The sequence below is a fragment of the Schistocerca americana genome, chromosome 2 (assembly GCF_021461395.2).
Source record: "Schistocerca americana isolate TAMUIC-IGC-003095 chromosome 2, iqSchAmer2.1, whole genome shotgun sequence".
Lineage (NCBI taxonomy): Eukaryota > Metazoa > Arthropoda > Insecta > Orthoptera > Acrididae > Schistocerca > Schistocerca americana.
In genome coordinates this window covers 101862922-101878399 of record NC_060120.1, presented here as the reverse complement: position 1 = coordinate 101878399, position 15478 = coordinate 101862922, and the positions used below count along the sequence as shown (strand labels likewise).

Below are 15478 nucleotides of genomic sequence, written 5' to 3'. Positions count from 1 at the left end.
AGGTGGAGCGTAGGTGGAAGAACATGGGGCCCAATCAAGACATCACCAACAATGCCTGCCAAAACGTTCACAGAAAATCTGTGTTCATTACGTGATTGCACAATTGCGTGCGGATTCTCGTCAGCCCACGCATGTTGATTGTGAAAATTTACAATTTGATCACGTTGGAATGAAGCCTCATCCGTAAAGAGAACATTTGCACTGAAATGAGGATTGACACATTGTTAGATGAACCATTCGCAGAAGTGTACCCGTGGGGGCCAATCAGCTGCTGATAGCGCCTGCACACGCTGTACATGGTACGGAAACAACTGGTTCTCCCGTAGCACTCTCCATACAGTGACGTGGTCAACGTTACCTTGTACAGCAGCAACTTCTCTGACGCTTACATTAGGGTTATCGTCAACTGCACGAAGAATTGCCTCGTCCATTGCAGGTGTCCTCGTCGTTCTAGGTCTTCCCCAGCCGCGAGTCATAGGCTGGAATGTTCCGTGCTCCCTAAGACGCCGATCAATTGCTTCGAACGTCTTCCTGTCGGGACACCTTCGTTCTGGAAATCTGTCTCGATACAAACGTACCTCGCCACGGCTATTGCCCCGTGTTAATCCATACATCAAATGGGCATCTGCCAACTCCGCATTTGTAAACATTGCACTGACTGCTAAACCACGTTCGTGATGAACACTGACCTGTTGATGCTACGTACTGATGTGCTTGATGTTAGTACTGTAGAGTAATGACCCGCATGTAAACACAAGCACCGAAGTCAACATTACCTTCCTTCAATTGGGCCAACTGGCGGTGAATCGAGGAAGTTCAGTACATACTGACGATACTAAAATGAGCTCAAACATGGAAATTAAGCGTTTCCGGACACATTTTCACATAACATCTTTTCTTTATTTGTGTGTGAGGAATGTTTCCTGAAAGTTTGGCCGTACCTTTTTGTAACACCCTGTATTGCAGCGCACATATCGCAGGCAGCGGGTGAGCAGTCCATCAAGGTTACATCTGCTCGAGTGCGCTAGCAATAAATTTCTTAGTGATGGACCTCTTACACCTTCTTTTCCTTATGAGATCATAAACACATCATTTCTCGTTACCAATAACTATACGGGATAGGAATGGTTGGTTCTGCTCATGAGTCAGTTGATGACGAGTAAGCAGAGACACACACACACACTGACCAACCAGAAAGTTATGACCATCGAATTACTATCGGTATAAACCAGATGATAGTAGCGGCACCTGGCGAGGAGTAACTGCTACTCAGACACACTAACTGTGCACGTAGTATCATTGTAGAATGGGGAAGGCGAGCGATGTATCTGAGTTTGACCGAAGGCAGACTGTAATGACCGGGACGCTCTGCATTAGCATTTCGGAAATTGCACGACTTATACCTCATTACAGACTGGGACGTCGTAGGCTTGGAAGATTGATAAAACAGGCCAGGTGGCGAACTGTGACGGAACTAACACGAGACTCTAACGCTGGACACAGCACAATGGTGTTTGAAGACACAGTCCACCAACACTCCTATGGGCCTCCGCAGGCAACGACCCGTGCATGTTCCACTGTTAACATCACGACATCGGCAAGTGGGCTTGTGACCATTAGCACTGGACGTCGACACAGTGGCACAGCGTGCATGGTCCGATGAATCCCGATTCCATCTTCGTCATGCCTATTTGATGGGGCGAATCCGTTGTCTTCCAGGGGAATGGCACCTTTACGCCTGTACTGTGGGACGGGGACAAACTGTTTGTGGCTCTGTTATGCTCTGGGGAACATTCACGAGGGCATCCATAGGTCTAATGAAGCTCTTTCAAGGCACCTTAACGGAGAAGGAGAGTCCTACACTAGTTGCAGACCACGTACTCCCGTTCATGGGGATGATGTTTCCCGTCGGCAGTGGGATTTTTCAACAAGATAATGCGCTATGTCACAAGGCTAGGAGCGTGATGGAATGGTTCGAGGAACACAGTTGCGAGCTCCAATAGATGGTAACAGAGGTCATTGCTTCCGTCCAGCGACCTACCAGGGTTCCATTGCCTTCACGCCACGATGCGTTGCCGCTGTCATCCGAGCAAAACATGGACATAACGGCGGTTAAGTTTTGTTTAGAGAATGCAGCACCAATGCCCCTGGTTTTTTTAACCTTCTCAAATGTTGCGCGATGGTGGAATGATATGTTCATCACATTTGCCTGTTCTCGAGTACACTGACGTGAATCATGGTGAGTCAATGTGCTTAACCAGTCTTCATCGAACCCCGGAAGTCATCCTGAACATTTAGTCACCGATGTCAACACTATCCTCCTTAAAACTAGAAAATCATCTTCTTGGAGTGCTCTGTCCAGTGCCATTATACCTACACACGGCGCAAATGCCTCTGGCTGCCATTCCTCTACTTATAAAAAACGGAAGAATATGTCAGGGATGCTTCGAATTCTCTACCTGGTACTCCATTTTATAGCACCAGCAGTTCCACTCACTATATCAAAATGACAATAAACACAACAGATACACGTAACAGAGACTACAGTAACCAAAAATATATTCTCCTTCAGTTTTACGACAGTCTGCCAGCGGCTGGGTGATTTTTCGATAACTCGACTGTAGAGATCACGTGTATTTGAGGTGCAGAACATGTTGAGCCATGTTCTGAGCGCGAAAGTTCCTTGAAGGTTATGCGATGGAGAGTGGAAAAGTTGAAAATATGAGGGCACAACATCAGGTGAACAAGGTAATTGTGGAATGAATTCCAAACCCAATTTGTGGTTGACATAGCAACAGTGAAACATAAATAAAAAATTACTGTCGATAGATGAACCAATAACAACCGAAATACCAACATGCAAAACAAAAACCCCACGAACATACTCAACAACTAACTTCCTTTTTGCTACACATATCAAATAACCAAGAAGAGATGTGTGTAATAGGAGAAGGCTGCTCTCGTAATTCAGTATTTTCCTTAACAAGGACTAACGTCAGTGATGTTCGGTCTGTGTCCTTTGTCCGGAAGTGCTGCCAACACTTTCTGCCATGTTTCCATTCCTTCTTTCTCACAGCGTTCACCCGAGAGGTTCCCGAGTTGTACTGACAAGAAATCTAAAGGCAAATGACACAAGTAAACTTACTGGAGTAAAAGTATACAGCGCAACCACATTTGTGTATGCAAAAGAAAATATCGCTCAAATGCGTTCACTTACTTGAAGCGAATTAGATTCCTTTACACTTGGTACTACCACCGGAATGATTAATACACCTGTAAATGACGCAAACTGGCAAAAGCATTTCCATCAGAAGCTAACGGCTAGGGCAAATAACATTGCGAACATGGTCTTCAAGTTTGTGATGATATGACAGCTGTCACTTCTCCGTGATTAAAATAATTAGAATCGTGAATTCATGATATGATAGGATTGCGTTAATTCTTATTAATAAATACTAAATTTAACAGGTCTACTGCGGGAAAGTGAGGACTTTGGGCGGAGAAAAACAAGATATAACGCAGCAACAGCAAATTCACGTAATAAAATATACAAAACGCAGAAACGTCAGTAACAGTAAATAGCGGAAAATGGACACAATAATCGTAAATGATATCGCAGTTCATCCATGAAGAAAATTCAAGAAATGTAACGAGATGTGGAATCGTCAACCAGATTTCACCCATATAGGCTAATTCTAGTTGCCAATTCCAAGGTTTTTTACTTCTTGCGTTTTTGCAGTAGGTGTGTACAGCCTTTTCTCGTAGGACTTCCATTTCTGGTACCGCTCTAATTCTCGATTCCGCGTTCCGTTATTTCTCGTGATTTTTATTACGTGTGGACTACTGTTTCTTTAAGGATTTAATTTTTAAACATCGCTCTTTGTACTGCTGCCAAAAACAAATCTTGGAATCAACAGCTAGTATTCACCTATATAGGTCAGTTCTAATTGCCAATTCCAAGGTTTGCAGTTTTTGCATTTTTGCAGGAGGTACGTACTATGTATGATTTCTTTTATAATTTTCCTTGTTATTGCATCTCCCTGTGTTGTTTTAGAAAAATGGTTCAAATGGCTCTGAGCACTATGGGACCTAACTACTGAGGTCATCAGTCCCCTAGAACTTAGAACTACTTAAACCTAACCAACCTAAGGACGTCACACACATCCATGCCCGAGGCAGGATTCGAACCTGCGACCGCAGCGGTCTCGCGGTTCCAGACTGTAGCGCCTAGAACCGCTCGGCCACTCCGGCCGGCTGTGTTGTTTTAGATTCCTGTCTAATGCACCCTCAGAAATCGCGACACATTTGCAATAAGCAACATGATTTAATCATTTGCCAAGACAACCACAGCAGCATCTGGGAGTATAGCAAGACGAGGTCATATTTCGATTAATGATAATAGTTTACACGAGTTGCTAAGACAACCAGCGATAACATTTAGTAACAGCCCGATTACATCATTCAAGATGGAAACCACTATGCAGACCATTGCGGTCAAAACAAACAAAAAACGTGCGAAATAATTCAGTCAGCTAATAAAATGAACTAAGAGAAATGTACGATAACACACTGTGCTTTCTGACAATATATTTATTGACTACCCGTTTCGATCACATACCGTCTTCACAGTGGAAAAAATAACTATTTTGACAACTTCACATGTCATACACAATAGATATTTTTACACTATGAAGATGGTCTATGATCGAAACGATAGTGAGTAAATGTATTGTAAGACACCACAGCTTGTTATCACTCATTTCTACACGCATATCGATGCTGTAGATAGCCGCCTGAAAAAATTTTAACTAAATGAAATTAACAGGTCAACAGTGGCAATGAGGGGGTTTTGCACAAGGACAAGCTAAAATGGTTAATTCTAAAAATGGTTAATTAAGGTGAAGTCATTCCAAAGCATCCAAAAAATTGAAAAATCACGCACACTGATTCCTCTAGAATAAATGGAACCAAAATCTACAGAGAACACAAAACTGGAATCGAATAATTTGCTTGACCTATATAGATCACACGAAGAGAGCGATAGCAGAGCAGAGTTTACACACCTTGGACGCTGACGTTCCACCAGACGAAACGAACGGGGCTTGTCAACAGATCAATATTGCACGTTTCGGCGGCGGCCAAGATTGATAAATGTGACTTCATCACTAAACATAATACATCTGGAGTATGCTGTCTTACGACCATGTACGGAAGTTAACGAGATTCTCATAATAGTTTCCACGCACCTCTTGATGCAGATGTGACAGGGATGGGACCTATGTCGATGGAGAATGGTTTGGCTACTTGCCTACTTTATGCAACTTCCTCGTATGAACGAGCGGAAGCTAACGTGGGGATCAACTGCAACAGCAGCAAGAATATTAATTTCCTCCTCTTCTGTCGTCACTCTTCCTACATCTACATCTACATTTATACTCCGCAAGCCACCCAACGGTGTGTGGCGCAGGGCACTTTACGTGCCACTGTCATTACCTCCCTATCCTGTTCCAGTCGCGTATGGTTCGCGGGAAGAACGACTGCCGGAAAGCCTCCGTACGCGCTCGAATCCTCGGGAGCTATAAGTAGGGGCAAGCAATACATTCGATACCTCATCCAGAAATGCACCCTCTCGAAACCTAAACAGCAAGCTACACCGCGATGCAGAGCGCCACTATTGCAGAGTTTGCCACCTGAGTTTGCTAAACATATCCGTAACGCTATCACGGTTACCAAATAACCCTGTGACGAAACGCGCCGCTCTTCTTTGGATCTTCGCTATCTCCTCTGTCAACCCGATCTGATACGGATCCCACACTGATGAGCAATACTCAAGTGTAGGGCGAACGAGTGTTCTGTAAGCCATCTCCTTTGTTGATGGACTACATTTTCTAAGGACTCTGCCAATGAATCTCAACCTGGCACTCGCCTTACCAACAATTAATTTTATATGATCATTCCACTTCAAATCGTTCCGTACGCATACTCCCAGATACACTACTGGGCATTAAAATTGCTACAACACGAAAATGACGTGCTACAGACGCGAAATTTAACTGACACGGAGAATATGCTGTGATATGCAAATGATTAGCTTTTCAGAGCATTCACACAGGGTTGGCGCCGGTGGCGATACCTACAACGTGCTGACAGTTTCCAACTGATTTCTCATACACAAACGGCAGTTGACCGCTGTTGCCTGGCGAAACGTTGTTGTGATGCCTCGTGTAAGGAGGAGAAACGCGTACCATCACGTTTCCGACTTTGATAACGGTCGGATTGTGGCTTATCACGATTGCGGTTTATCGTATCGCGACATTGCTGCTTGTGTTGGTCGAGATCCAATGACTGTTAGCAGAATATGGAATCGGTGGATTCAGGAGGGTAATACGGAATGCCGTGTTGGATCCTAACGGCCTCGTATCACTAGCAGTCGAGATGAGAGGCACCTTATCCGCATGGCTGTAACGGATCGTGCAGCCACGTCTCGATCCCTTAGTCAACAGATGGGGACGTTTGCAAGACAACAACCATCTGCACGAACAGTTCGACGACGTTTGCAGCAGCATGGACTATCAGCTCGGAGGCAATGGCTGTGGTTATCCTTGACGCTGCATCACAGTCAGGAGTGCCTGCGATGGTGTACTCAACGACGAATCAGGGTGTACGAATGGCAAATCGTCATTTTTTCGGTTGAATCCAGGTTCTGTTTACACCATCATCATGGTCGCACTTGTGTTTGGCGACATCGCGGTGAACGCACATTGGAAGCGTGTATTCGTCATCGACATACTGGCGTATCACCCGGCATGATGGTATGAGGTGCTACTGGTTGCACGTCCCGGTCACCTCTTGTTCACATTGACGGCACTTTGAACAGTGGACGTTACATTTCAGATGTGTTAAGACCTGTGGCTCTACCCTTCATTCGATCCCTGCGAAACCCTATATTTCAGCAGGATAATGCACGACCGCATGTTGCAGGTCCTGTACGGGCCTTTCTGGATACAGAAAATGTTCGCCTGCTGCCCTGGCCAGCACATTCTCCAGATCTCTAACCAATTGAAAACGTCTGGTCAATGGCGGCCCAGCAACTGGCTCGTCACAATATGCCAGTCACTACTCTTGATGAACTGTGGTATCGTCTTGAAGCTGCATGGTTAGCTGTACCTGTACACGCCATCCAAGCTCTGTCTGACTCAATGCCCAGGCTACCAAGGCCGTTATTACGGCCAGTGGTGATTGTTCTGGGTACTGATTTCTCAAGAGCTGTGCACCCAAATTGCGTGAAAATGTAATCACATGTCCGTTCTAGTATAATGTATTTGTCCAATGAATACCCGATTATCATCTGCATTTCTTCCTGGTGAATGCAATTTTAATGGCCAGTAGTGTATTTTACAGAAGTAAGTGCTACTAGTGTTTGTTCCGCTATCATATAATCATACAATAAAGTATCCTTCTTTCTATGTATTCGCAATACATTATATTTGTCTATGTTAAGGGACAGTTGCCACTTCCCGCACCAAGTGGATATCCGCTGCAGATCTTCCTGCATTTCACTGCAATTTTCTAAAGATGTAACTTCTATGTATACTACAGCATCATCCGCGAAAAGCCGCATGGAACTTCCGACACTATCTACTAGATCACTTATATATGTATATTGTGAAAAGCAATGGGCCCATTACACTCCCCTGTGGCACACCAGAGGTTCCTTTAACGTCTGTAGACGTCTCTCCTTTGAGAACAACTTGCTGTGTTCTGTTTGCTGCAAATTGTTCAATCCAGCCAAACAGCTGGTCTAATATTCCGTAGTCTCTTACTTTGTTTATCAGGTGAAAGTGCGGAACTGTATCGAACGCCTTCAGGAAGTCAAGGAAAATGGCATCTACCTGGGAGCCTGTATCTAATATTTTCTGGGTCTCGTGAACAAATAAAGCGAGTTGGGTCTCACACGATCGCTGTTTCCGGAATCCATGTTGATTCCTACAGAATAGATTCTGGGTTTCCAGATATGACATGATACGCGAGCAAAAAACGTTCTAAAATTCTACAACAGATCGATGTCAGAGATATAGGCCTATAGTTTTGCGCATTTGCTCGACGACCATTCTTGAAAACTGGAAGTACTTGTGCTCTTTTCCAATCATTTGGAACCTTCCGTTCCTCTAGAGACTTGCGGTACACGGCTGTTAGAAGGGAGGCAAATTCTTTCACGTATTGTATGTAGAATCGAATTGGTATCCCGTCAGGTCCAGTGAATTTTCCTTTGTTGAGTGATTTCAGTTGCTTTTCTATTCCTTGGACACTTATCTGATTTCAGCCAGCTTTTCGTTGGTGCGAGGATTTAGAGAAGGAACTGCAGTGCGGTCTTCCTCTGTGAAACAGTTTTGGAAAAAGGTGTTTAGTATTTCAGCTTTACGCGTGTCATCCTCTGTTTCAATGCCATTATTATCCCAGAGTGTCTGGATATGCTGTTTCGATCCAATTACTGATTTAACGTAAGACCAGAACTTCCTAGGATTTTCTGTCAAGTCGGCACATACAATTTTACTTTCGAATTCACGGAACGCTTCACGCATAGCCCTCCTTACGCTAACTTTGACATCGTTTAGCTTCTGTTTGTCTGAGAGGTTTTGGCTGCGTTTAAATTTGCAGTGAAGCTCTCTTTGCTTTCGCAGTAGTTTCCTAACTTTGTTGTTGAACCACGGTGGATTTTTCCCGTCCCTCATAGTTTTACTCGGCACGTACCTGTGTAAAACGCATTTTACGGTTGCCTTGAACTTCCGTTATGTTGTCTAGGCACTACACTGCCACTTCAATGTAACTGGTTCAAGAGGCTGATAAATAATTGCCGTGATGATAGAGTTCATTGGGATATCTCGCAGCATACACCGTACAAGCACGAACTGCATTCTTCCTACACCCTCCATACACCATGAGAATGTCGGCTTTTTCTGCACTGATAAATCGCATAGCCCACTCACGAGCTACTGCTTCGACTGTCACACTCTGACTGAGCAGCAAATCGCAATGCACTCAAGGAACACACAGGCACGCTGTAAATAAACATAACAGCATAGTTCCTGGCAACTACGCAGGTTGAGTAGCAGAAACAAGTGTTGGTGTGGAAACCTTTTAAAATACGATATCTCGTAAACGACTCGCGCTAGAATCCTGCAAAAAACACCACTGACTTTCTAATTTACCCCACTTTTAGATAGCTGATGTAAGGCCTTGTTCCATTTAAAAGAGTGTAAGTTTGCGCAAAAATACACTTTCTAAGTATTATTAAATGCTGTTTATTGGCTAACGATACGAGCCGCTGACTGCGTATCCATTCTGTGAAAACTGCACATCAATAGCACTTTCCATCGATCCGCAATATTTGCTGTGCAAGTTTTAGGTGATTCACCCTGTGTATCTGACACGAAAACAGCGATACCAAACATATCCCTCAAAACAACGACTTAATCAAAAAATAGCACACACAAACTCCTGCAAAGTAAACGGAAAGAAAATATATACAAAATGAGCTGGAACCGCACTAAAGACAAAACTCAATAGATCAAAAAGCGAGCGGAAATAAATAACGAAGGAATATCAAAGATTCGACCCCCTTCGACTAAACCATTACTACAAACAAAATCACAAAAAGGTACATGCTCCACGAGAGTGAGTCACCGGTAACAGCAACACGACCCCTATAAGAACAAACGATATTATAGACGTAGCACCTCAAAGACGTCACATTAAAAAAAAGCCAGATATTTGTAAAACACAAAATTAAAAACATCACTCACGACCATTTGAGCTATGCATTTGGGCTCCTACCTAAATCCACCCTCAACAAACTTGCCACTTAACAAAAACAATAATTGTAAGCTGCAACATGATAATAATCCCGCCGGCAACAATTCAACTTGTGCTCGTAAGTCACTGCCTAACTTTACCATCCGAAATCGTGTTAAATACGGAAAGAAAGAGTCGTATATTTGTGAGAAGAAAATATAATCGCTATTAGTTTCTCAATCGACAACTGAAGCCGGCCGCTGTGGCCGAGTGGTTCTAGGCGCTTCAGTCCGGAACCGCACTGCTGCTACGGTCTCAGGTTCGAATCCTGCCTCGAGCATGGAAGTGTGTGATGTCATTCGGTTAGTTAGGTTTAAGTAGTTCTAAGTCTAGGGGACTGATGATCTCAGATGTTAAGTCCCATAGTGCTTAGAGCCATTTGAACCATTTGACAACTGAAGCTGTTCTCTCAGTTCCATCGAAACCACACTCTAAACATAATTACGTATATGGAATTTAGAGCATAGTTTTCAAACATCATGGATTACACCATTAACTAAAACATCCAGAGATAACTTTTAATAACAGGACGATTACATCCTTCGCAGCGTGAACTCATGATGTCACACAGGGCGTCACGGATCAAAGCAGACTGCTGGAATCGCAGCTAACGCTAGACTCCAGCGTTAAATAAGAGGTCGCTTTCATCCCCTCTTTCGTGAACATCATTGGTCAGAGCTGTCGGGTGGAATCGGACACCAGAAGTTACCCCCACCTGTTGTCACCTTGGAATACGTAGAAGGACAGAACACTAGATTACCGTGGATGTTGAAGTAAATTTCCCGTTTCATGTTGACGTAAATGAATGGGGTGAAGACAACGCTCGAGAAACACCACAAACACATCACGGAACAACCTGTGGCCATGAACTACAACCTCAACACAGCACGTTGATCGCCTCATTAGACCACCTTATATCATTTGAACTGACGTAAGAACGCGACTCTTCGAACGACACTATACTTATCCATTCTGGCATCGCCTACTTTCTGTTTTGTTTGGCCACTGAAGCCATACAGTTTTTATGTCCCTGTGAGCAACAGACTTTTGTTAAGAAGCGGACTCCAAATTTCCACTGTATGCGATGATCTTTGCAATGTTCGCTCGCAAACTGCTTGACGTGGTCCTGAACTGACAGTTGCAATTCCTGTGCGGTTTGAAATCGATTTTCACTGATAGTGCTTTAAACTCGTCTCCTTACGCTCTCGGTTAATATTGTATATTAGCATCGTATACGACCATTGTGCTTACACCGATGTCTGCGAGTGGTACACCATACGTAGGTGACACGTTGGATAGTTCGCCCTGTTCTTGTTGTTGCTGTTATAGTACTCAGTCCGAAGATTGGTTTGATGCAACTCTCTGTGCTACTCTATCCTATGTAAACCTGTTAATCTTTGAATAGCTACTGCAACTTACGCCTTTCTGAATCCGCTTACTTTATTCATCTCTTGGACGCCCTCTATAATTTTTACCCCCAAACTTCCCTCCAGCAGTACACTGGTGATCCCTTGATGTCGAGCCGGCCGTTGTGGCCGAGCGGTTCTAGGCGCTTCAGTCTGGAACCGAGCGACCGCTACGGTCGCATGTTCGAATCCTGCCTCGGGCATGGATGTGTGTGATGCCCTTAGGTTAGTTAGGTTTAAGTAGTTCTAAGTTCTAGGGTTCTGATGACCACATATGTCAAGTCCCATAGTGCTCAGAGCCATTTGAACCATTTTTGAGACGGAAGAGTTTACTTTCAATAAGATGGTGCTCCAGCCCACTACCAAAATCGTGTTAGGACGTATCTCGACAAAAATCTACCAGGAAGACGGATAGGCCGTAGAGGTGCTGTGGAGTGTCCACCACGTTCCGCAGACCTAACTCCTCTGCACTTTTACCTTTGGAGAACACTAAAGGACGTCATTTATCGACGAAAGCCACGCACATTGGATTGATGTGCAAATATCCAACTGAACAAGTTGCAGTCAGTAGTTCGTGCTGCAGTTCGGCGGCATCGTTTGCGTGTAGATCTTAATGGTGACCATTTCGAACACCTACAGTAATATCTTTAAGTTGGACTTTAAACTATGCTTTCACCAAAAATGAGACAACTCCGTCAATTAGTTTGCAAGTTATGGACTTTTTAAACTGTGGATACAATTTTTGGATCCCTCTGTATTTCATTGACTAAAGTCTCGGTAATTTCCAAAAATGACTGCCTATCGAAGTTGGAGGGCTCCAACCGATACATATAGAAGATGCGATGGTAAATCGATTATGGAAGTCTCGTTACGCGCGTTACGAGTATGTTTGAAGGTGTCACTACAGAACGACAAAGGAAAAGCGTTAGAGAAGCACTTGCAAATTGAAAGGAGACGACTTACCTTAGTCGTGGTCGGTGTTATCGTCTTGTGACAGTCCGCGTGATGTATAAGCTGCAGGGACAATTCCTTTTTTCCCGTACCCAGGGTAAACTCTGCCAATATCGCGCAGTAATATCGGCAGTGTGTCGCACGCATCGACTTTTCCCTGCAAACGCCAGTTGTGAAAGTGTAGGTACTGGAACAAATACAGTTCTTCCCTCTGTCCTGGACGCCCTTCTCCTTTTTTATAGTAGACTTGACAGACTTCCATAGCTGTTCTATATTCTGGGTATGGACACAGGCGTCACCTGAAGACAGAAACTCCACAGAGTGGTTCACGAATTCGTGCTCGAACCCTTGAGCTTTGAGAGTCTGGTATGAGTGAAACCCGTCTGTGATGACTTTTGTTCGAGGCAGTATGAAGTGTTTTATGAGACCATTAAAGTCACCTTGTCTCGGGACAATACCCTCACAGTGAAACATTTGCGTGACTCTCTTTCTGTCCCACCAAAAACCCAAATATGATCTACTTCACTTTAAGAAGGTCGTCCTAACTGATTCTTTCGTCTAGCAATATGAGACTCGTCTCCTCCTACTGTTTTATTCAGTCCACCAATTGGCACACTGTCATTTGTCACTATCACGTAGCACACTTGTTGGCAAAACCCGAAGTAGTCACACACGGTATTTGCCGATAACTCAGTTTCTGATGCTGTGGCTTGCAACGTTTAATCTCGAATCCGGCACGACACAAGAATTACGCTCGTCTGAATCGATAATTTGGAGGACTCGAACCATGTATTTCTCCTGACGCTGGTTCGCTTTACGCAAAGTCCGCAATGAATTTGCAACGGAATTTCAGTGTCCACACTCCTCTTACGAAGTTTCACAGACTTCGCAGCACCACAGTCAACACAGTCCCTCCTTTCCTCGTCCGGCAGAAGTCCATATTTCCGGCAAAAGGTCAAACATTTTTCTATGCTAGATAGGCATGGAATTAGAGTTTTGCATGTGAGGCATTCCGCAGAAGAATCGTGAGAAACAGCAGACATTACACTCGCTATCAAGAGAAACCGTGTCGATTTCCCAATGGAATCACAAACAATTACGGCGGGAATGTAACGTACACGAACTGAAGAAACAACGCAAAACTGATAAAAATGACGGTCACAAATAATGTATCATAACGCGCGCCACGAGACTTCCATAATCGATTTACTACCGCATCTTCGATATATATCGATTGGAGCCGCCCAACTTCGATTGGCAATCATTCTTGGAAATTACCAAACGCTACATGCTTACACACGAACCTAATGTTTCCGGCGAGCTTACGAGGCAAACGACGGGAAAGTAAACTGTCTGAGGAGTACGAACCTTTAAAGCGATTTGGTTAGTGAAGTTGGAAGAGCCCATCAGTACGAAGTAGTCGGCGGCGGGCAGAGGCTCTCCTTCCCTGACGACGATGCACTGGGCGGCCGTCAGCAGCCAGCGGGTCGTGATCAGCGTCGCCGTGCACACGTGTCCCTCCGCGATCTTCTGCAGCGACGCCACGTACGGCTGGTCTTCGATCTCGACGAACCTCTGGCATCCACCAACCTCGCCGGGCTCTCCCTCCACCAGAGGCAGTGCGAGCGAAAGCAGCACCAACAGCCATCCCATCGTCGCTGCGTCACGACGGCTGCGCCGCGATTTCCGTGGTAACGCGTTTAACCGGTCAATAATGTAACACACGTGTGGGCAAAGGTCGTGCGTGTACGTAGTGTTTATTTTCGGTTTACAGGCGGACAACATAGATCTCAGTGTTTAACATTTTTTGCAGGCTCTCTAAGAGGTTCGTCCCTGAGCTCAGGCTGACGATTGCGAGTAAAGTAAGCTTCGTTTGGTTTATTTATTTATAATTGGATTATACAGTGTCTTGAAAGGAAGATATAAGATGAACATCAACAAAATCAAAACGAGGATAATGGAATGTAGTCAAATTAAGTCGGGTGATGCTGAGGGAATTAGATTAGGAAATGAGACACTTAAAGTAGTATAGAAGTTTCGCTATTTGGGGAGCAAAATAACTGATGATGGTCGAAAGTAGACAGGATATAAAATGTAGACTGGCAATGGCAAAGAGAGCGTTTCTGAAGAAGAGAAATTTGTTAACATCGGTCTATACAGGGGCGATGTTCTTCTGGACAATATTATAGAAATGGAAGAGCATGTAGATGAAGATGAAATGGGAGATACGATACTGCGTGAAGAGTTTGACAGAGCACTGAAAGACCTAAATCGAAAATTACCGAACTATCAGTTTAATAAATCACAGGTGCAATATACTAACGCGAATTCTCTACAGACGAATGGAAAAACTGGTAGAATCCGACCTCGGGGAAGATCAGTTTGGATTCCGAAGAAATGCTGGAACACGTGAGGCAATACTGACCCTACGACTTATCTCAGAAGAAAGATTAAGGAAAGGCAAACCTATGTCTCTAGCATTTGTAGACTTCGAGAAAGCTTTTGACAATGTTGACTGGAATACTCTCTTTCAAATTCTGAAGGTGGCAGGGGTAAAATACAGGGTGCGGAAGGCTATTTAAAATTTCTACAGAAATCAGATGGCAGTTATAAGAGTCATTTGACATGAAAGGGAAGCAGTGGTTGGGAAGGGAGTGAGACAGGGTTGTAGCCTCTCCCCGATGCTATTCAATCTGTATATTGAGCAAGCAGTAAAGGAAACAAAAGTAAAGTTCGGAGTAGGTATTAAAACCCATGGAGATAAAATAAAAACTTTGAGGTTCGCAGATGATATTGTAATTCTGTCAGAGACAGCAAAGAACTTGGAAGAGCAGTTGAACGGAATGGACAGTGTCTTGAAATGAGGGTATAAGATGAACATCAACAAAAGCAAAACGAGGATAATGGAATGTAGTCGTATTAAGTCGGGTGATGCTGAGGGAATTAGATTAGGAAATGAGACACTTAAATGTAGTATAAGAGTTTTACTATTTGGGGAGCAAAATAACTGATGATGGTCGAAGTAGAGAGGATATAAAATGTAGACTGGCAATGGCAAGGAAAGCGTTTCTGAAGAAGAGAAATTTGTTAACATCGAGTATAGATTTAAGAGTCAGGAAGTCTTTTCTGAAAGTATTTGTATGGAGCGTAGCCATGTATGGAAGTGAAACGTGGACGATAAATAGTTGGGACAAGAAGAGAATAGAAGCTTTTGAAATGTTGTGCTACAGAAGAATGCTGAAGATTAGATGGGTAGATAACATAACTAA

The 15478-nt window shown here is 43.9% G+C and overlaps 1 protein-coding gene across 1 annotated transcript in view; it reads right to left on the bottom strand.

Annotated features, from left to right (window-relative positions):
• Window positions 1-13862, bottom strand: part of LOC124593810 (transmembrane protease serine 9-like) — an 80019-nt gene extending 66157 nt beyond the window's left edge. Inside the window, exon 1 of the mRNA XM_047132158.1 lies at window positions 13578-13862. Coding sequence (XP_046988114.1) covers window positions 13578-13862 — 285 coding nt within the window. The remainder of the gene's footprint in view (window positions 1-13577) is intronic.
• Window positions 13863-15478: the final 1616 nt, after the last annotated feature.